Here is a 22,030-nt window from a genome sequence, read left to right on the forward strand (position 1 = left end):
AAATTTTCTACAATAACAGGGTTTGTGTTAACATTAAATTTTCTGAAGAACAGTCTGAAACTCCAATGTATGTCATAATTTAGTGTCTTTAATCCTTACTGATGTGCCGAAAAACTACAAACTTTAATGAGGAAAAGTCCAAAAATTTAAGGCACGGCAGTTTCATTTAGTTAAACTGATTTGTTTATAATGTCAGCGTCATTTACGGACTAGTACCGCACAATAATTAGCATTACGTTTACTATCTTACAAGAGGCTACATTGTCCTTTTTCTCCTTCCGTACTGTTCTGAAGCTAATCGCAGACAGGATATCTCGTCTAATACAGTATTTCCCGGGCATGCGCAAATGATGCGGCCTTTTCCCATTTCATCGGGGTTTACTGGCCCTTAAGTTTAGCCCAGAGTCCTTATCGGAGGGGGGCAAAAACATACAGAAATGGTATGTATCAGAGAAAACTTATGTTCTTGGTAGGGTATTTATGAATTATTTTATGTAGCTAACATATTGTTGGTTTAGTTGGTTTATGGATGTAGTTGATAAAAGTGGATTGTTGTTTTGCAGATCATTTTGCTTTCCAGCGTGGCCTAATGGCTGCTTACTTAAATGGCTTGGGAACTATGCATTTTACTTTTTCAGTAACTTAACGTTTTGTGCATGACAGTTGAGTCTGTTTTTTTGCATGTAATTGTTTTGTAGCAGATATCTAGTTTGGTTTTTAAGAGTTATCCTAAGCTTCATGTCATCCGACTAAGTAGCACTTCTTAAATTCATCGCTTAGAATTTCTAAAAAAAAAACACGTTTGAGTATCTTTTTCTGCGCTTGATTTCAAGGGGCATACCTGATAACTGTTTTGTTTGGGTGCTCTCCACTTGTCAGAAGAATATCATGTTTTTACAGTATGACAACAAAGGGTAGGGTTAGTTACTGTTATTAGTAGCTGTCAAGTCAGGCGATTCAGATTGAAGCACTAGTTGATGTTAGTACATGTGCCTTAAATATTTTTTTTTTCTGTTTATTTTATGTTGTAGGTAATTGTATTTCTACACATGTTAGCCGTGAGTGCTTTAAACTGTCACTTATTTTTGTTTTTCAGTGATACTAATAATATATTAAGGCAATGACGGTGGTAACTTTTAATAATTACCACTGTCATTTTAACTGTTGTCTGGTTGATGGGTTATCATTCATATTATCTGAATATGTATGTATTGTTGTGTTTTGTCGTAGAGTTAGTGACGAGTGGTCAGATCCCCTTTGTAGCTTGATGTTTGTTAGACTGGCATCATGTTAAGTACATTTTCCCCACTGTATGAGATCCTGTATCATTTTTCATTTTCATAACTTAGTCTGAGTGTTTTACAGAAGTGAAAATATGATTTTGATATGTTTATTGTACGTGTTTGCTTATTTATTTATTTTTTTTTGTTTACATGGGTTCATCACTGTTCAAGCTAATCTTTGTTTTGTTAGACGAGATGTGTTGTCCAGGCTTGCTTTGTGTTACTTTAACCCCCAAAAGTGCAAAATTTTTATTTTCTGATTATCTGAGGCTGAGAATGGTCCGCTTGGATCACTACTCAATGTGACATGTTAAATATCATTGTTTAAACAGAATAACTGAAACCCGTGTAGCTGTAACTGTTACTTTGTCTTTTTACAGGGGTTTGTGAAGGTTGTCAAGAACAAGGCTTATTTTAAAAGATATCAGGTGAAGTTCAGGAGGAGAAGAGGTGAGCATTTTAAGTAGGTCTTTGTTAGTAATGTGTATTCCCTTTTTTCTGTTGTTGGATTATGTTGACACACTCTGTTTGTTGTTAGAGGGCAAGACTGACTATTTTGCACGTAAACGCTTGGTGATTCAGGACAAGAACAAGTATAATACTCCAAAATACAGGATGATTGTACGGATAACCAACAGAGACATAATCTGCCAGGTGAGTGTAGTTCTCAGGGTTTTTGTTTGTACCAAAAACTGTTTGACATTTTAAGTGTAATTTTATTGTGTGGTCTCGTAGACATTTCAAAAACTGGAAAACTTCATTTTTGCATACAGAAATTGGCAGTTTTGAGTATCATGCATTATAGGATTTTGTTTAATCCCACTTGTTTATCGTAGGGTTAACAGACTGTAGATTAAGTGACATTTCGTACTAAAACTTATTTTGGGTATTAACAATACGTCCATATTATAAATGAAGTATATTATAAATGAAGTATATTATCAGTTATATACTGTGTGGTAGTTTACTTATTGCGTGGCTGAATTTAGCATTTCAGTTGGTGCTTTTGGTTAGGGTTTAATCTGAAACTTCTTGGGATGACCTAGTTAGCAGTTTTTGCTGAGGGAATATAAAATGAGTAGACTTAATGCTTTATTTGAAATTGTTTTCAGTATTTTTAATAAACTATAATGAGTTTTTGTCAGACTTGAGAAGCTAAATGATTTGCAGTTGAATTCTTACATAATTTGCTACTCAAATTTACTGTCAGTTCAGCTTTTGAAGGGTTAAATTTATTCCACTCCGCAATGTACAAAGTGATTTTGCAGTGAAGGAAAGCTTTTGTTTTGTTGCAGTAGATGTTAATTAGGTAACAAATGTGGTATTTTCCTGTTATAAATGACATTTGACTGCTCCACACAAACACGCGCACATATATATGTGTGTGTGTGTGTGTGTGTATATATATATATATATATATATATATATATATATATATATATATATATATATATATATATATACACCCACGGTGGTGGTACTGCGGTAGCGTTGTCGCCTCAAGTAAGACGCTGTCCGGTTCGATTCTCAGCTAGAGCGTCTTCTCCATGGAGACATGCGTGAATGGGCGTATCTTCGTTGAAGGTTGTGCATCAGGGCTGGTAACTCGGCAAATAAAAATAAACTACCAATAATTAGTGGACCAGAGTTCCGTTGTGGCGACTCCTAACCTGGAAAAGCCGGACACATATATATATATATATATATATATATATATATATATATATATATATATATATATAGTGTGTGTGTGTATAAATATAAAAAAGGAAAAACGCAACAAGAAATGGGAAATCATCTTTCGTGTGCTTTACTTGCTGTATAAAGTTATTACTTTGCAAGTTGCTTTAGCAAATAGCTGCTGTTATGCATTTAGTAGTAGCAATTTGCTGTATGGGAAGGCACACTGGACACACTCCCTTTTTTAGGGGTGAACTGGGAGCAGTGTCTAGGTAAGTGGCATGCTTAAGGCCACACATTAAGCAAATGAATGCTGAGGGGGATTTACCACAGGAACTATAGCTCATAGTCTTAACCCTATGCATTAGCTGCTAGACAGAATTTTATTTGAGTGTTTGGTGTCCTATGTTTACCACCTCCTTTTTTTGCGAACTTTGCAACACGATACAGGAGAAATGCACATTTTTAACTAGCATTGTGTGTTTACAAGTAGCTTTAATTTTTGGATTTACTCTTGATATTAAAAGTGCAAGTGGTTAGAAAACATGTTTTGATTTTTTTGTGGCTCACTTTCTGTATGACCAGACACATACAGATGTTTGCTTGGGTACTGGATAATGATTCGTGTGAAGTAGTAAAACATTTTTTGTCATTTAAAATAATAAACATAAGTTGTCAGAATGTCATTTTCAGTTTAATGCACTCACCAGCGCGATATGGTTGACACCTTGTCTTGCACTGGGATTTAAGACTCGTTTTGCTGTGCTGAGCATGGAATTAGAGCGGTTTATGCACTGTTTTACACTGAGAAATTGTGGATTCAGTCTTATTGTCTTTGCAGGAGTTTTCTGCTTTGAGGATTTTTAGACCGTCCGTAGCGATATGGTTTTAATTGCAAAAGTGACACTTTCTGCATTAACTTTCAAACTTGTCATTGTATATAATACCCTTTTCTAAAGGCTCGTTTACGTTTACTAATGAAAGTGCAGCTATATTTCTAAATTATGTTTAGAATGTTGTCGGATGGAGCAGTTAATGCTTCCTTATAGTAACTTGAAGGCTCCTGTCAGCAAAGTCATGACATAAAATAAATGCACTATTTTAGTGTTTTACTAGCATTTGGTGTTTTCCTGTGTTGGTAAAATATCCACTGTTGTAGTGGATCCTTTCCTTAGTAGATGCTGCTAGTGAGTGTTGAAAAGGATTGTGAAAGCAAGTATTCACAGCAGATAGTTTTGGCTGTTTCGTTTTGATGATTTGGTTAGTGTGTATACCTTACCACCCCCACCCCCACACACACACACTGTTAGATGAAAAATGTATGAAAACTGATATAACTTGTATGTTGCATCTTGGTTTCACAGCAACTTTAACTGCATAGCAGTAGAAAGTAAACCTTCCACTATTACATTAGACTTGGTAAATTATTGAAGTAAACCATTGAAGGTGAATAGTGCTTGGTTAGGTGGTTTGTTTGCATTCTTTACTTTCATATAAAGTAACATTTTCTGACCTACAGATGTACTATAATGAAACTGTCATCTTTTGTGAGGATTTGATAATTCATGTAATGGCTGACTGTACTGTGCCATCCACTCTGCCCAAAAGATGAAGTATCTTAAAAAGTGAGTGCCTTGTGATATATTGGCAGAAATGTGGCACCAGAAATGTCGCACCAAAAATGATGCCCATCATTTAACAGTGGATTGAGGTGTTTGCCCCTTTTTGCCTGGTGGATGTAATTATTTCATCCTGTTAATTGATGGTGGTAGTCACCTGGCTGTGTTAACATTGGCTCTAGATCATCGCTGTTGAGGTTACACTGACTCCATGTGCAAAAATGGGAAATGGGGGTTGTGGATGGATGAATTGGCGTTAAATGAATCACTTCTGTAGCATAGTCCCATTTCAAGCAGTGACTTTCCTGCCAACCAGCAAAAGGATAATTTCTTTCAATCTCTATTTGTGTCTTATCCCAAATATTCAAGCAGTGACAGTGATTGCAGCTTTTTTTCCTTTGATATTTGAGAATATGTAGAGGTGATAATACCATGATATTACCACTGCTCTGATTCTAGTATTAACTTTATAACTATGGAAGTCGTGTATTTGGCAGCAAGTTCCATAATATTTTAGTGTTTGTTTTGTAAAAGCAAAGTGGTCTTTCAAACTTTTTTGAGCTGGGACCTGGGCCACAGGAATCTGAGGTAAATGCAGTGTGTGTGCTTCTTATTCTGCATTGTAGATAAGTGGTTTATGGGATCAACAGTTATGTAAATGTTGCTGTTTGCTCAAATTTTTTTAGTTGGAAAGATTTTTAGTAAAAAGAGGAGGTGTTTCTCTGGAGAGAACTTCCATAATAAAACAACCTCATTAAAATAGAAGGGTTGTAACTGTTTCTAGCTTCCATTGCTAGCTTTCAGTAATGTTGTTTTGCCCTTGGTGTTAGCTTTCTAAAATGACCTGCCTCTTGAACCCCCCCCCCTTTGCTCAATGTACATGTTACCCACAGTAACCTCAATGTGTGTCCTTTTGTAGATGGTTTTGCATCATGCCGTGGTCCGGTGTAGTCCAATTTGCCTGATTTTAAGCTGAGGATAGTATTGGAGAATTGTTTCTTGATAGTACAGTTAACTGCAGTGTACTCAGTATGCCTTATTGTTCCTTGAGCAATTGTAATACCAATGCAAGTATAGGGCCTGCGTGTTTTTAAGGTGGTGAAGCAAATGGGAAATGCTTAGGTGGAAGTGGACAGTCATTTTGAAAACCAGGGATAAAAGAATGGTTCACTTGCTATAGTTTTGAGGGGCGTAACTAGTTTTAAATATGAGGTTGCTGGATATCATCATTGTATAATTTCTCCAAAAAAACTATTTGTCGTACAGAGAGAAGGTGTAAGGTGGTTGCATCCTCTTGGAGAACTCCTTTGCTGCACACACTCTTCCTTATATCTTGTGTATTTCCCTTCTGTTGTCCTACCACTCCATGTGAACCTCGCTCTTCAAACTGAGTGAACTAATACTGTCTTGGTAATTTACCGTCAGAAATCATCATCCCTGCACTAGGTCCGTGATAAGGAGACTCTGTACTAAACGCCTCTCACCAGTGTCCATGTTAACTTGTGCAAAAATAGATAAAACACTGTGTTTTCCAGGTACAACTCTGTGTGGTGCAATTTCCCATTAAGAGCACACAAGGAACACACTGCTGTCCTGGGGTTGGGTTTCTCCCTCTCTCCCGCTAAGCCCGTAAATGACTCCTGCACTGGCACAGCTGTAGATGGGTATTGCTCCCAGAAAACTCCAAAGCTAGCTACTGTAACGCTGTTATAAGGGTACCCAATTATACTGTGTAAAATTAATACTAATACAAGTGGTAGTGCTTGACCGTTGCAGCAAGGCTTTCAGCAGTGGCCGCAGTATCACCCAGTACGTACTCTCAAAGGTTGTATCTCCAAAAAAAAAAAAAGCCATAACGAAACGTTTAAATATGCATTCAGTAATAAAGAACATGGAAATATTATCTGCTTACAGTAAACACCAGAGTTTCACAGGAAATATTAAAAATAACACAGATGGACAGATTCACACTAATGCAGAAAAAGAGTACTTGACTATTGAAACTATATTTTTTTGACCAAAGAATTACTGTTTCCTGGTTACTAAAGCGGGAAAGGATGAAGTAGGTGAGTGGTCCTTACTTTCCTTACCTTGTCAGGTTTCAGAAACTGATTGCCCTGAGACCTCTGTCTCATCTAGTATTAAAACATTTCAGTGCTGTATTACAGAATTGCATCACGTACATTTGGTTATCTGATTCTGGTTCTCACACTACACCCTTTGCTAGAAACTTAATCAGAATTTAGCACATGTGTTACCTTACACATGGAGCTTTGCTGAGATGTGTTATAGCATCTGGAAGCTGTAAAACCATTTCAAAACTTCCACCCTTCCAGAGCAGCAATAGTTCACCCCTAAGGACTAAACATTGGAATTCCTAATCCTGGTTTTCACACATTTTGTCTCTGGCTATAGTCAGAGCTGTAAGATAAAATCTTAATGGCCTAAACCAGATAATTAATTTCTGACTACTTTTTAAAGTTAGGTGACTGAGATTTATCTCTTTCCAGTATACCCTGTTAGATGTATTCATTTCGACAGTATTCATTTCAACAGTTACAGTACAGTCTGTACAGGTGTATTACTTTCCTGTCCAGCAGGGCCCACTGTTCATACATTTTTAACGAAAGCAGCTTTACAAATCAGTTTGACATACAAGTGATGCAGAGTTCTTTACAAAACTCCATCTAGCTATGTTGGCACATGTTAAAACATCCACTGCCCTACCTCTGGCATAGCTGGCAATGTTCCACATCATCACACTAGGTATGAAAGGTGCTGAAGTAGTTGATCTTTCTTATGTTAAAGTAGGTGGAAGGAAGTAATTCTTGTATGTTTTGCAAGGATTTGTCATTCATTCATGCCTTTTGCCGTCCTTGTGACACTTTTTACCTTGTATGGCAAACAAGGACGTCAGCAAGTAGGTTTGGGTGCTCATTAAATTTTTAGGATGTAAAAACTTTAAGTGCAAATTGTTCCCTCTTGACTTCCTGCTGCATTTCGGGATTCTTAAAATACTGATACTGTGTACCTCTGTCCTTCTGTCATGCTGTCCCCTCTCTTGGTCAGTAGAGGAATTCATTTGGTGCACTAATTTCTGACAAACTCTTACTTTGTAGCCGCCTTGCTTGGCTGCACATCAGTCTGCAGTTATGTCTCCGATGGAAATGGTTAGTAGTAGAACATTACTTAATCTTCTAGAAAAAAGCCTTTGTGCAAGTATGTCACTAATTTTTCTCTTGTTTGATCTAGAGTTGAAATTGAGTTCTTGGTTAGTGTTCTTTTTTTCTCTCGTGATTGAGTTTGCACTTGAGCTCTTTAGTTTTTACATTTTGTGCACAGTCTTTGTTCCATGATCCCTTTGTCAAATGAATAATTATTGATCTGATGTAAATCTTTGTTCGTTAATTACGAATAGGACCTCTGTTCTGTCCTTTGAACCAATACAGTAGTTTGCAAGCTCGCGCCAGCTAAAAACTCTCTCAGCTAAGACCTACCCATAATGCCCCTCTCCTAGTTAATCCAGATCTTGTTTGCTGTGTTCCTAGTCAGACATGCTAGCCATCTCTCTAAGCAAGTAGAAAATTATTTTTAAGAAAGTTCCTCTTCAAAGGTGTTTTATTTTTTTTGTCAGGTTAGCCTTTTTTTCACTGTCGCCTATAACCTAATCCTGTTCCCTACCCTTTACCTTGGTAATTTAATTTCTGCCACTGTTGGGACTGTCCCCCTCTCCTGCCGTTAAGGCCTTTCTTACCACGGGTGGTATTTTTTTAAATACCATCCTTGGTATTATCTCGCTTATTTTGTTTTTTCTGTAGGATAGACTTGTCTTACTGTGTCAGACAAAGCTAAGTTGGGGTTTAAACAGTGTGACAAGTGTGGGCGTAAGATGCCAAACTCTAATACACATGCTCGTTGGGTCTGCTGTTTGGACGTGGATCATATTAAAGCTGACTGACATTTGTGCTGTTTTTAGTAATCGTACACTAGCAGAACTTATAAATAAACTTACTCGACCCCCTTTTCAGAGGCTCTATCTGGGTCTGAGTTCTCACCCCCTCCAAAGACCAACAAACACTCTGTTCCTGCATCTCGAGGAGTTACAGAACCAAGTCGGTTCTGCTTTGGCATCCTCAGCACAGATCTCTTCGGCACCAGGCTCTGTGTCCTCTCCCTCGGTGCCGTCCATGATATTCACCCCATTTCTGTTCCAACTTCGGCACCACTGAGTTCTGTGCTGTCCGCGGATCCGATAACTTTACCTGTTCAAGCACCATCCCCGGCCAAATCTCTTAATACCTGCCAAGGACAAGATACCCTCCAACTTACCACCCTTTTTTGGGGCAGAGGTTTAGCCCTTTTCTAGAAAGACCCGATTCTCCTTCAGCAGCCTCCTTCAGATTCACTAGGAGTTTCTCTGAATTGGAACTAGTGCAGGTTGTGGACCAGCTTCTGGCAGCTAGGGGATTGCCCATTCCAGGTAGACATTCAGTCTCTCTTGGCTCGGAATCTTTTACTACATCTTCCCCTGTTTTATCCTCTGGCCTCTACCCAGATCTGGAGATCTCGGCACCGATGTCCATTTCGGTGCATGCTCTCTGCTCTTGACAGCATTGTTTTCCCCTGTCGCCACTGTCCACCTTTGCTGCAGAGCAGTGCTTGGACCATCCATATCTTGGTACCTAGCCTGGCACCGATTTTTCTTGCTGGCACCATTTTGTGTCCACAGCTTTGACAGCTTCCAGTTCTCTCTCTGAGCTCCTCACACATGGAGGTGGGCTCCTTGGGGGAGGGGTGTGACCACAGTTCCGGGCTCCCATCCCTTCCCATGTGTGCCTGCTGTCCAGGTGATGGTGAGGGTCCTTCACTCCGAAGGCTCGCAGTCAGCACTTCTGAAATCAGTATCGGAACCTTCCCCAGCATGCACCTCTCCCAACCTTCCATTTCAGGACCTTGAGCACGGGAGCCACAAGAAGCCCTTTTGAAGGGGACCCTGAGCACACGAGCCACAAGAAGCCCTTTTGAAGGGGACCCTGAGCACAGGAGCCACAAGAAGCCCCTTTGAAGGGGACCCTGAGCACGGGAGCCACAAGAAGCCCCTTTGAAGGGGACCCTGAGCACGGGAGTCCTCAGAAGATCCCACTGGGGAGCCACCCCAGAAGAAATGGTGCAAGAGGAAGCATGTAAGACACTGATTGTGATGAAGGGGAAGGGTCCTCAGTCTCCCCTAGATGACGTCTCATTCAGAGACGGTCGCCCTGCTGCTTGACGATTTCGAGAAGAAGTCCTGTAACCCTTCTGAGGAATCTGTGTTCTTGCAGGCCTTCCATGCCCAACCGTCTACATCCTGGCCGTCTACGTCCTGGGTGACCCCACCAGCAGATGACCTTGTTAAACTCCTTGTGCAGCGTGCCTAGAAGACCCCGGACAATGTAGTACCGGAGGAGAGACAATTTTATCTACACCTGCTTGGACCAGTGGGGCTGGTCTTCAGTTGACAGTTGATTCTATGGTCGTGGCGGTGGTCACCAAGAGGGAACTGGCAGTAGATAGTTCCACTGCCAGTCCTCCAAACAGGGAGCTCCGGACCATGGACAGACTAGGGAAGCTGACCTGTGCTTCAGCGACCTTCGCCATTCGTTTGCTGAATTATCTGGCACACTTTACTAACCTAGAAAGAGATCCAATTTCCGAAATGTCTTCCTCTTAGTGGGGGTACTGCCTGATGAGGTGTGTGATGCTGTCGTCTTGCAGCTAGCTACCCTTGACTCCATCTCCAACTCCTCGATGCGTTTGATATCTCACACCACTGAAGGGGCAACTTGAGCTGCCGCATCAGGCATTGTTATGAGACGTAATGCTTGGATGTGGTTGTATGACTTTGCAGACCCCTTTATCTTCTTCTTCGTCAATGCACCTGTTGACGAATCTGCACTTTTTAGACCTGAAGTACAAGACACACTTGCACATAGTGAGAAAGACGGGAAGACCTTGTCTGCTGATGGCATATGCTTTTCCAAATCCCAGAGGTCCTAGTCCAGAACCAGAAGGGAGGAAAAATTGGTTCAAGAAATCCCCAAGTATCTTTTTGTGACACTTGTGGTGAACAACCCCCACCGGGGCAGAGGGGGCAAATCGTATGGAAGGCACCCCTTTTGGGGTAGAGGAGGGTCCTCGTAACCAGGCCGCGCTAGTCTTTTGCCCAATTTCTTTCCTCTGGAAGCAGTTGGGGGTAGTTTTTCTCTACGTCTACCAGCCTGGCATCTTATTACTACTGATGTTTGGGTGCAGAGAATAATTTGCAGAAGCTACCAAATAGCATTCTTAACTCCCAGACCCATCAAACGAATCCCTGATGTACCACCCAGAGGGAATTAACAGCCTTAGAAATAGAAAAACTGCTAAGAAAGAGTGATTAAACCAGTCCCATCAGACCAGACAGGATCCGGGTTTTACTCTAGGTTCTTTTTAGTGCCAAAAAGGACAGGGGACTGGAGACCAATCCTGGATCTTAGCCTATTGAACAACTTTATCAAACCTCAAAAATTCCGGATGGTCCTGGTGCAATCCATTCTTTCCTCCCTAGGGAGGGACAACTAGATGTGCTGTATAGACCTACAGGATGCCTACCACCACATATAGATGGATCACCGCTCCAGGCTGGGAGCCAATCACTACCAGTTCAGAGCACTGCCATTTGGTCTCTCGACAGCCCCCCCCGAGTGTTCAAATGTATGGCAGTTGTGGTAGCTCATCTTAAACTCCAAGGATTCCAGGTGTTTCTCTATCTAGACTATTGGCTCCTTACTGCTCCGACCAGGAATCTTCTAGTCCACAGCCTTTTGAACTCAAGGTCTTGCTCTCCTCTTGGGTCTCACAATCAAAGACAAATCACATATGTCCCCAATGGAAAACACTGGAATTTATTGGAGCGGTGTTTGACGCATCATCCTGTCAAGCTTCTTCCCCATAGGCTTTCAAAAATAAGCCACCAAATCAAAGACCACCTTTCTTGGACCTATGTACCAGCACATCTTGTACTGCAACTCTTAGGCTCCATGGGGCTGCCATTACGTTGGTACCACTGGCGAGACTGCACATGAAAATCCTGCAGTGGCTCCTTTCCACACAATGGTCGTTGCTAACTCACCCACTCTACCTCATAGGTTCATACTAGGCTATTTGCCCGAGGGAATTTACAAGCCTAGCCCATAGTTTTGTGGCTTACGTACTTTAGTTTCCCTTTAGTTTGGAGAAACTATGCCCATTATTTTGCTGTGCCTCTGTCGAGCAGTGACACTGAGGTAACCCCTGGGGTGTATCTCCCATCCATTGGTCAAGATTCCTCTTGAACAAGGCCAGCGAGGTGCTCTGCCTCACATAAACCGGGATTTTGTTCCACAGCATAGGGAGTCTTTGGGTGATGAATCTATCCCTCCAGCACGTCCTATTAATAACCGTGTCGAGGTTTAAGTCTCCCGCCCTTGTGGCTCTGAGAGATCTAGATTTTTTGAGATGAAGCATGTTCATCAAATCTGGGTTTGACATGGCCTTGTATGTCAGGCACTGGTCACCTCTGAGCAAGCGGTAAGCAACTGAATATAACTGGAGTTCTTTCAGTCGGGCAGCATAAGACAGATTTTTGATACCCTTTATCCTTTTGGTGAGGAACTTTTGTGGCCTCTCCAGCTGCTGCAAGTGTCGGGTCAGATACATTCCGAATGGGGCATTGTACTCCATCATTGGTCTGATGAGTGATGAGTATAGGGAGACTATGTCCTCCCTTGATCTAGATGTGAATCCCTTCATGATAAGGTGGGCAATGTAGAAGGTCTTCCTAACTACTTTAGCAATATGAGTGTCGAATGAAAGGCTACTGTCAACCTGGGTTCCCAGGTCCCTGATAATAACTTCTGTGATCAGAGGATTGCCACCTATATGGTAGCTAGGGGTAACCTTGTTTTTCCCGAAGGGTATGACTATGCATTTCTTGGCATTTAACTTTAGGCCATGGCTCTGGCACCAGTTATCCGTTTCTGTGAGACCCTTCTGAAGGATATCTCTGTCGGATGTGTTTTCGACTACGGCGCCCAGTTTGCAGTCATCTGCAAACTTTGTCAGCCATAACCCTCCTGTGTTTGCTTGTACTTCAGAAAAGTAGATGCCAAACAAGAGTGGGCCCAGTACTGAGCCCTGTGGGACACCACTTGTGACAGGCTTTGAGTCTGACATGGCGCCAGCAACTCTGACCCTGTGGGTTCTGTCACTCGGCCAGTTTGCAACCCATCTTGTAATGTATGGGTTTACATTTAAGTTGATGATTTTTTCAATGATACCCGAGTGGGGTATTGTATCGAAAGCCTTCGCCAGGTCTAGGTAGGCTGTATGGACTGCCTTTCCCTCGTCAATGGCCTTGGTGACTGTTTCGAAAAAGTCAACCAGGTTTAAAAGGCATGATCTGCCTTTGACAAAGCCATACTGGGTTGGATCCAAAGTCTGCAAATTCCCTATGTCTTTATTTATGAGATCCATTATGATCCTCTCCATGGCTTTGCAGAGAAGGCTTGTCAAGCTAATGGGACGGTAATTTCCAGGGTCGGTGGAGGCACCGCCTTTGTGGAGTGGGACCACAGTCGCTGTGCGCCACTCCCTGGGTACGTATCCGGAGGTGAGACTAAGATTAAACAGCTGTCTTAACTGTGGGTTTAATTCCTCGTTGAGTTAATGGAGCACACAGCTGGGGACACCATCGGGTCCCATGGATGCTGTGTTCTTTGCCTTGGAGAGAGCAGTTCTCACCTGGGCGTTAGAGATGTTTGGGGGGCTACAATCATTTGGTATAGATATCTCTCCTTTAGGGGGGGAGAAGTTTGCACTGAACCTGTCAGCCAGTATGTTGGCAATGTCTGTAGGATCAGTAATCTTCACATCATTTTGAACTAATTCTGAGCATATCTGGGAGTTTCCTCCTAGGTTTCCGACATAGCTAAAGAATGCCTTATGGTTGTCTTTAGAGTCCTTAGCTATTTTTTTCTCAAAATTAGCTTTGGATGATTTTATATGAGAGCTCTTAGCTTTTTACTTACAGTGATCAGCGGTGTCTTACCTTTTAAGGATTTTGCTCTATCTTGAAGTAGCTTTCTCCTTTTGTTGTAGAGTTTGTTTATGGCTGGGGTCCACCAGACTAGACGCTTGCCTTTGGTACAAAGAGTCTTTGTTTTGCTTGGGATTGCCTGATCCATGCAGCCCTGCAGGTGCTGGTAGAAGGCATTTGTAAGTGATTCAGCGGTTTGAGTAATGTTTACCGCCGGCTCAGGGGCCTTAAAGGAGACCACACTAGTCTTTAGAAGTGTGAAGTTGGCTTTCGAGAAGTTCTTTACTGTGGTCTTTTTCATTTCGGGTGGGGGCGGGATGAGGACCTCCAGCGAGATTAGTTTGTGATCTGATCTCACCAGTGAGGGGTATACTTCCGGTGTTGAACATTGTGCTCCCATGTTCGTGATGATGAGATCAAGTATGTTTTCTCCTCTTGTGGGGATGGTGACTAGTTGTTCCATGGCATTTGTTTATGAATTCCAGGAACTTTTGGGCTAGAGTGTTTGGGCTTGAGTAGTGTTCCCAGTCTATATTAGGGTAGTTGAAGTCACCTAGTATGATGGTGTTCGGAGATACATTTATCCCCTTCAGTGTTTTCAGGAAGGCCATGTGAGGTTCCTGAGTTTGCGAGGGTGGCCTGTAACATGCTACAAGTTGCAGAGCAGTCTTGCCTATGGTTAATTGCACCTGGATGGTTTCCGATGCATTGTGCGTTGCCACCAATCTTGAGGTGTGGGTGTCCTTGATGAATATGGATACCCCTCCTCCTTTCTTGGTATTGTCCGGATTTTGGGGCCGGAACGCATGATAAGAGGTAAAACCTGATAGTGCTGGGGTGTTCTCAGGAGCTTTGAACCAGGTTTCTGTCACAGCACAGACATCGATGTTCTCCATACTGAGAAGGGCCTCGAGTGCATGCATCTTGAGGTTGAGACTTCTGGCATTGAGCAGCATTACCCTTAGTTTTTTTTCTTAGTTGTGTTCTAGGGTGGTAGGTTTAGAATTTGAGCCTTGCCTAAAAAAGGCACTATGGGGGTGGCAAGAGCCTTTGCCAAAATCCGGAATCCCAGGGGTGACAGGTGCAAGCCGTCCCTTGCGAAGCAGCGTGGCTTGTCCAGCATGTCATCCCAGGCAGACAGACATTGGATCCCCTTTGAATGACACCAGAGTTTAAGCCAGTTGTTAAAGCTGATCATCTTATCTCTGTATTGTGGCATCATTCTTGGTGAAGGTAGGATACTGCTCAAGGTCAGGGTCATACCTGCTTGGGCTACATAATCAGAGAGCTCCTCTGTCTCTTTTCATGTAGTCCAAGGAGGTACGTCTCAGGTCGTTTACACCAGCGTGGACAATGACAAAAAGGTTGCTCAGTGTTTCCCACTCCCACTGGTAAGCAAAGAAACTTCCCTCCTTCCAAATAAGGCAATGGATCAGTAACAGGAACTAAAAACAAAGCCCAGGGATCAGCAACTCTGAAACTGGACTACTCTAGTTCAGTAAGGCGGGGAAATAAGAGATTTTTTTTGTTTTTTTTTACAGAGACAAGGAAAACAACAGACAGTAAATGCTATAAATCGGCTATCGCACTTTAGTGTGTAGCCTACAGAAACAATTTGCAACAATTAGTAACTTAAAGTGCAACAAACAGTGAACAATGCAGAAATCACTTAAAGTAGCAGTAAAACAGGCGAAAATGCAGTCGCTAGCTTAACAGTGGGAAAGCCACAAAAATACTTATATCTGGTAGAAAGTCACTCTTTTAGCTCTCTGCTGCTTGGATCACTCTGCAGGCCACCACGAGGATCTTTGCTGAGTACGGAACCAGGTCTTATCCCCTGTGTCGGAAAGCCATGAGAATTTGGCACTGGACGGTAGCTTCCAACCGCTTTCTTATAGCAATGCACATTCCCGGGAGTTCCAACGTTATTGCGGACAATCCTGAGCAGGAACATCTGATGCCTCACGTGGTCCCTTAACCCTGTAACAGCAGTTCGGATCTTCCAACGCTGGGACAAACCTTTCTGTGACCTGTTTGCTTCCCCCCTCATCTACAAATGCAGATTTTATTTTTCCTTGATTCCCCCCTCAGGGGGGACCACCAAGGGTACTCAAATGCACAATTGGCCCCTGGGTCTTCTGTATGCCCCCCCCCCTTTCATTTCCCCCTCATTCCAGAATTCCACCAGAAAGTTTAGCAGTTGAGAAGCAAAGTGATCCTCCTTGCCCCCCTTCTGGCCCTGTCAAGTCTGGTTCCTGTTTCTATGGCCTCACCTGATTCACAGCCTGTGGATCCTGGATCATTCCCAAGACCTGTTATCTCATCTGGGCCTGCACAGTCTCAAGCTCACAGCTTGGTTCCTCCACTTCTAATGATTTGCCAGGCTGCCTGACATCCCATCTACTGTTTGTGAAATTCTTCTGGCTTCACACAAACCTTCCAACAGGAAAGTTTATTCTAGTAAATGGACTAAGTTCTCTATTTGTGCCAAAGATCAGAACTTAGACCATTTCTCTCTGCCTATTCAAAAAATCCTACAATACCTGACTACTCTACTCTTCTACATGCAGGAACCTCAGCATTGACTATCCCTGTATGTTTAGCAGTTATCATAATGGACTTGATGATTCTTCAGTTATGGCACACTGCCTATGCAAGACCTTTTTTGAAAGAAGTATTGCATGTTAAACCTCCTGTTGGTTGGTTGAGCCTCCCTTAGAACCCTGGGACTTGACTTTGGTACTAGTTTCTCATAGGTCCTCCTTTCAAGCCCTTTGTTTCATGTGATTTTAAAATTTTTGTCGTGGAAAACCTTGCTTCTAATAGCACTTTGCTTAGCGAGAAGAGTATCTGAGCTGCAGGCCTCTGGTCGAGACCTTACTTGGTCTTCCACATGGATAGGGTGTCCCTTCGTACTGACCCTTCTTTCTTGCCCAAGGTCATTTCTGTTTTTCTATTGACCTGCCAGGTTTCTCCCTCCGCAATCTAATAGAGGGGAGTACCTTTTGCACACCCTTGATGTGCATCGGCAGCTTAGTTATTTGGGCAGGACTAATAATCTTTCAGGAAAACAGATTGTTTGTGGCCTTTGCAGGTCCCAGATTGGGTAAACCTGTTTGCAAAGTGACTTTATACTTCTGGCTTAGAAACGTCATTATCTTTATCTGCCAACAGAATAAGCTGTCCTTACCTTCCAGAATAAAGGCTCGTTCTACCAGGTCTATGGCCACTTCTGTAGCATTTCATTCCAGAGCCTGTGTGGATATCTACACAGCAGCCACTTGGGCAAGACCTCATACCTTTTATCTCTCATTACAAATTGGATTTGGCCTCCCAAGGGACGAGCATGTTTTGGTTCTGTGGTGCTCAAGAATATCCTTCCTTAAGGCCATAGCTGGGGACTCGGTCCTATTAGTAATTCATGAACAAAGATTTACATCAGATAAAAGTTGTCGTACCATGACATTCAGTCTGTGTTATAGATCTTTGTTCATTACTTCCCACCCTCCTTCCCCCTGCCTGGACTCCTGGTGGACTTTAGGAACTCCTGGTTAGGGTATTTGCTCAGACGGAGCTTTCTACTATTAGGGGCGGGCAAACTTTAACTGGAGTAACTAGGAGAGGGGTGTTATGGGTAGGTCTTGGCTGAGAGTTTTTGGCTGGTGCGAGCCTGGAAACTGCTGTATTGGTTCTGAGGATGGAACAGAGGTCCTATTAGTAATGAATGAACAAAGATGGAGCATTATGGTAAGATGACTTTGTGTGTGTGTTTTTTACAAGTTTAATATTCTGGTCATAACAAACCATTATAGATATTAGTCTTATTTATGTTCAATTATGCAGCCTTTCCCAATGTGTGGGTTTTTTTGTATTAAAGTTATATAATTGGGACACTTAAATTGGTCAGTGAGTAAGGGAGCAGTGGGTATGCATAATAACTGTCTTGAACAGTAGTTAACACTTGACCATCCATTTTTCAATACTTGGTTGAGTTGAGTCCAAGGGAGGTGACACCTTTACCAGCAAGCAGTGGGAGTAAGACTGGAACTAGCCCTGGATGTGGGGTGTCTCCTCTCCCTCAGCCCAACAGAATGTGTGAATACTTTGCATATGAGTTTTTAGGGTCAGTCTTGCCTACCTTGCATGTCTTTGAGTTTTTAAGAAGAACCTGAGACTGGTGGAATCTCCTTAAAGAAGATTTATTTGGGACTAAACTAGAAGATGAAATGATATGGAGCAACAGCAAAATAAAAAAAGCCCTCCCGTTTGCTTTCTGCATTGTTCTGTGTCACTGAGTTTCTTCGTACCCATGAAACTTAAATTCCCACCAACTGTGCTTTTGAGACTTGGGTTCTTTTTGAAAGAATAGATAGCTGTCCTGTTTCAAACAAATATTCATGTGTCTTGTTAGTAAAGTGTAAGTCGCAGCAAACTAACTTATTTTTGCAATATTTTATAAACCACTTAAAACACTGTAACCACTCATGTTAAACACATACTGTCGTTTGGCATTTTGTTGACCCAAATGAGAGCTTTCACGTGATGCTAAAGCAGTTTTGTCCGAGTTAATTTGTTGCCAAGATATCTATAAAAACAGATGTGTCATTGTGTAGATGATTATGGCATGATGGATAGTGTTGATAACTCACAGCGAAAAGGTTCTTCAATTTTGATTTTCAGCTGGGGTGCCTTTAGTGCAGAATTTGCATCTCCTCCCTTCCATGGTTTTCCTTGGGGTGCTTAAGTTTCCTGCCACTTTCCAAAGACGTGCATTAGGTGGCTTGGACATTCTAAATTTGCTGTGTGTGTTGCGGTAGGGCTAGCCATGCAGCGGTGTAAACCTTGGCTGTAGATGGTTACTGTTGAAGTGACATCCTGATACCATGTGCAAAAAAAATAGGGAAAAGCAGTGATGGCTGGATAGAGGATAAAGATAAGTTGCCGGTCTAATTGACTTGTGTTCAAGACTTGGATGTCAAGAACTCTAGGTGAACTTCTTGGCATTCATGTTCTGAACACCTATTAAGTTGGGGTTGGATACCTGATCATAATTTGTAGTGAATGGAGCTCTTTCTGCTCCTATAATAACGCCCATTAAAGTAAAGAAATAGGGGGGAGCCATGTGCTTTGCTAGTTTGAAGTACTATCAGGAAGATGCTCCCTTCTGTGTACACTTGCCTTCCCGGTTCTTTCAGCTGTTGATGTTTTTGCAGAATGTCCGGAATTTTGTTTCATTTGTTTGGTCTGTTCTTCATGAAGTCGGTGGTTACCAGATAAATTACAGGGGATTTGAAGACACTAATCACATATTTTGGAGGGTTTCAGACTTTGTCTAGCATAAAATACTGAAACACAAATTCTGTTCTGCTAACCTTATTACAGGAAGTCTGAGCACATTGCTGATGGGCAGCTGGCAGAGGCAAATCTGCTGCTGCTGCTGGCATTTGCTGGTCAGAACTGGCAGTTTTTACTGCCTAATGTTCTAGACTTTAACAACCTTGGGAAGGGTTGCTTTACGTTTACCAAGGTCAGGTCGTGCTCCATTCCAGTGCTTAATTGCATTTTTTGTTTTTGTTTTTGTTTTTTTTCCTAAATATCTGAGCATAACTATCGTGCTGCATGCACTAAAAATATTGTATGAACAACTTTACATGCACTAGGCGGACTACATCTTTTTTATGCTGTGTATGTTGTGTATGGTATGTGACATTTTATGTTAAAGAACAACAACGGGATATTAAAGCTGATTACTCAACCTGCCGTCTATTTTTTTTTTTAGTCCCTGTTCGTTGATACAGCCTCAAAATTACCTATGCAGCTTTAAAAACTAATCCACTCAACTGTTTTCCCTGTTGGGCTTCCTACCTTTCAGTACGGTTTTACTTTCACTTTTCAACCAAGTTGAAATACCTCTAGCTGGCTCTGAAATGTCACATCTGCCAGAGGGTTTGCTCTAGCTACTGGGATGTCCCCCGCCCCCCAAAGTGATGCAATTCCCTGCCTGATTTGTATGCTGTATAGAAGAGCCAGTGGACCTCCCACATTGATGTCAGAGCTGCCTTGCCAAGCCCACTCTTAACCTAGCAAAAGTGTCAAACTATAATCTCACTTTTCTGAAGAGCCCTACCAATATGTGACAGAAATACAGGCAGAAGCACAGTAAGAGCATAAATTTGCAATGACAATGTGTAGACATAAATTGCATGTTTTTACACAAGAAACTGATGTCTTGTCACAATTAATCGACAACACTACATTAGATTACAAGTAGTATGCAATACTGTAATTTTATTTTTTTAATTATCACTTAAAGCCTGTGGGTGCTGTCATGAAAGTCTGAAATATTTTGTGGTTTATAGTGCATCATTTGTTAGCTATTTAACCAAACAGGAAGGAAAAATAAGTGGGAGTTTGCTTTGCAAAACAAGTGATTTATTCCCAGTGTTATTGAGCTTGGTTCTGTATTTGACAGGAGGAGTGCAGCAAAAAAGTCTCCCACTGTAAGGAAAGAAAGGCTGACAAAACAGTGCAATAGTCTTGTCTGCTGTGAGCTGTCAATCACATGCAGATAACGGGTCAAATTACCCTTTGCTCTGACAGCTAGGGGAAGGTAGGTGTGAAGGGTGAGGGGCGATACCTTGAACTAGATTTCAACCTTCACAAAATAAATCCAAGTTAACATTTCTAAGAGCAATAAAATGCACTTTTCAGTTCTGATCTGTAGCATTTGCACTGCTTGCGTTTTGAAGTAATCATTGGAAAAAGGATAAAATTTTAACCAAAAGTAGGTGATTATAACACAACAGTGAATGTTTGTAAAAGTGCACTGACGGGAGCTTTAGAGAAAATGTGTCAGGTCTGAAGCAGTTTTTTGAAAACAATGTGTTCTGGGGTACTTGAGGTAGACTAAACAGTCAGAATTATTTTAAGTTGCCAGACCCCATGTGGTCAGAAATTGTGTCTAAAAATATCTGAAAAGCTCTAAATAGTCCCAGAGTGGTGGTAAAATGTAGGAAACCCCAAACCATTATGAAATGAACCATGTTTTTTGAGTCTGTGGGTGCGGTTGTCCTCTAACCGGATTATTTCAACTGAGTTGGGGGCCCATTCTCAAGGGAGACCCGAGGAGAAAAGGCTCTATCAATACTGTTTGTCATTGTGTAAGATTTAAGATGAGTCTTGCTGCTTTGTACGTCCGTGGTGGTGCAGCGGTAGCGTTGTTGCTTCACAGCAAGAGGTTCTCCCGTTAGATTCTCAGCGGGAGTGCCTTCTGTGTGGAGTCTGCATGTCCTCCCCGCAGTTGGGTGGGCGTTGGAAAGACATGCATAAATGGGCATACCTTCGTTGAAGGTTTAACGTCTAGCTGGCACCTCTGTTAGTGAAAATCTACTTGCAATCATTAGCGGACCGGAGTTCCGCTGTGGCGACCCCTAACCAGGAAAAGCCAAAAAGACAAACCTACTCTGTAGCATGGTTTTGGAATTATTAATGCAATGTTGGGTGTCTAAAGGCACCGGGATGGATGTAATTGCAAAAGCACCTGGAGGCGTCACTTGGCTGTAATGAGCTAAGGAAGCAAAACTTTGTACCTTTGTTTTCTCTTGTGTTTTATTGTAGCATTTTAGTCTGGCTACATGCAGGACAGAAAAAAACTTGATTTGGTTTTGTTTGTGGCAGTTATTGGGCATACTAATTTGCATGAACCACTTGATGTGCATTGCTATGGACCACACACCTCATGGGGTTGTGAAATGTTATTTGCGACGCTCAACGGCAGTTTGCCAGTGTATTAAGATCTAACCGCATAGGTTGAAGACCAGTAAAGACGGGCAACTTTCCAAATGTTTTCTGTAAATATTTGGACAGAATATGCAGGAAATGGAGGACTAATACTTGTCATCGTCATGGCTAAGCCAGCACATTGGTTATTGTAGACTCTCGGAAAGCAATATGCTTGCTGTATGTGCTGTAGGCAAACTGGAGCCTCTCCAGTTTGCATGACTGGGATGTTGCTGCAGTGAGAGTGCATCTTGTGACTGTCGGGTTCTGTATTTTAACACCTTTAATTGCATCATCGTTTGTGAAACTAAGCAAATTTGCAAAAGTAGTCAAAGTTGTTTAACATTAACAAACATACTTCTCGTATATTGTTTGATGTGCAGCATTACATTATAAGATTTCTGCCCCCCTTTTTATTTGTTTTTTTAACAAGAAACGTCTTTGCTTATGTCGTAAATGGTTTAATAATTGTATATATTATATAAATGAAAACTTACCACATCGACAGTCATAGTTGCAAGCATTGTACATCACTTGTCTGCCCAATCATTTTCAGTCTAACATTACATAGCTCA

The 22,030-nt window shown here is 41.9% G+C and overlaps 1 protein-coding gene across 1 annotated transcript in view; it reads left to right on the plus strand.

Moving 5' to 3' along the window:
- The first annotated feature begins 288 nt into the window (after positions 1-288).
- The window catches only part of RPL5 (ribosomal protein L5), a 363,001-nt gene continuing 341,259 nt past the window's right edge, over positions 289-22,030 (plus strand). The window contains exons 1-3 of the mRNA XM_044085678.1: positions 289-440; positions 1,664-1,733; positions 1,822-1,937. Of these exons, the coding sequence (XP_043941613.1) occupies positions 438-440; positions 1,664-1,733; positions 1,822-1,937 (189 nt within the window). The 5' untranslated portion in view covers positions 289-437. The remainder of the gene's footprint in view (positions 441-1,663; positions 1,734-1,821; positions 1,938-22,030) is intronic.

This window comes from Protopterus annectens, chromosome 10.part0 (assembly GCF_019279795.1).
Source record: "Protopterus annectens isolate FY-2018-M chromosome 10.part0, PAN1.0, whole genome shotgun sequence".
NCBI classification, from domain to species: Eukaryota; Metazoa; Chordata; order Ceratodontiformes; family Protopteridae; genus Protopterus; species Protopterus annectens.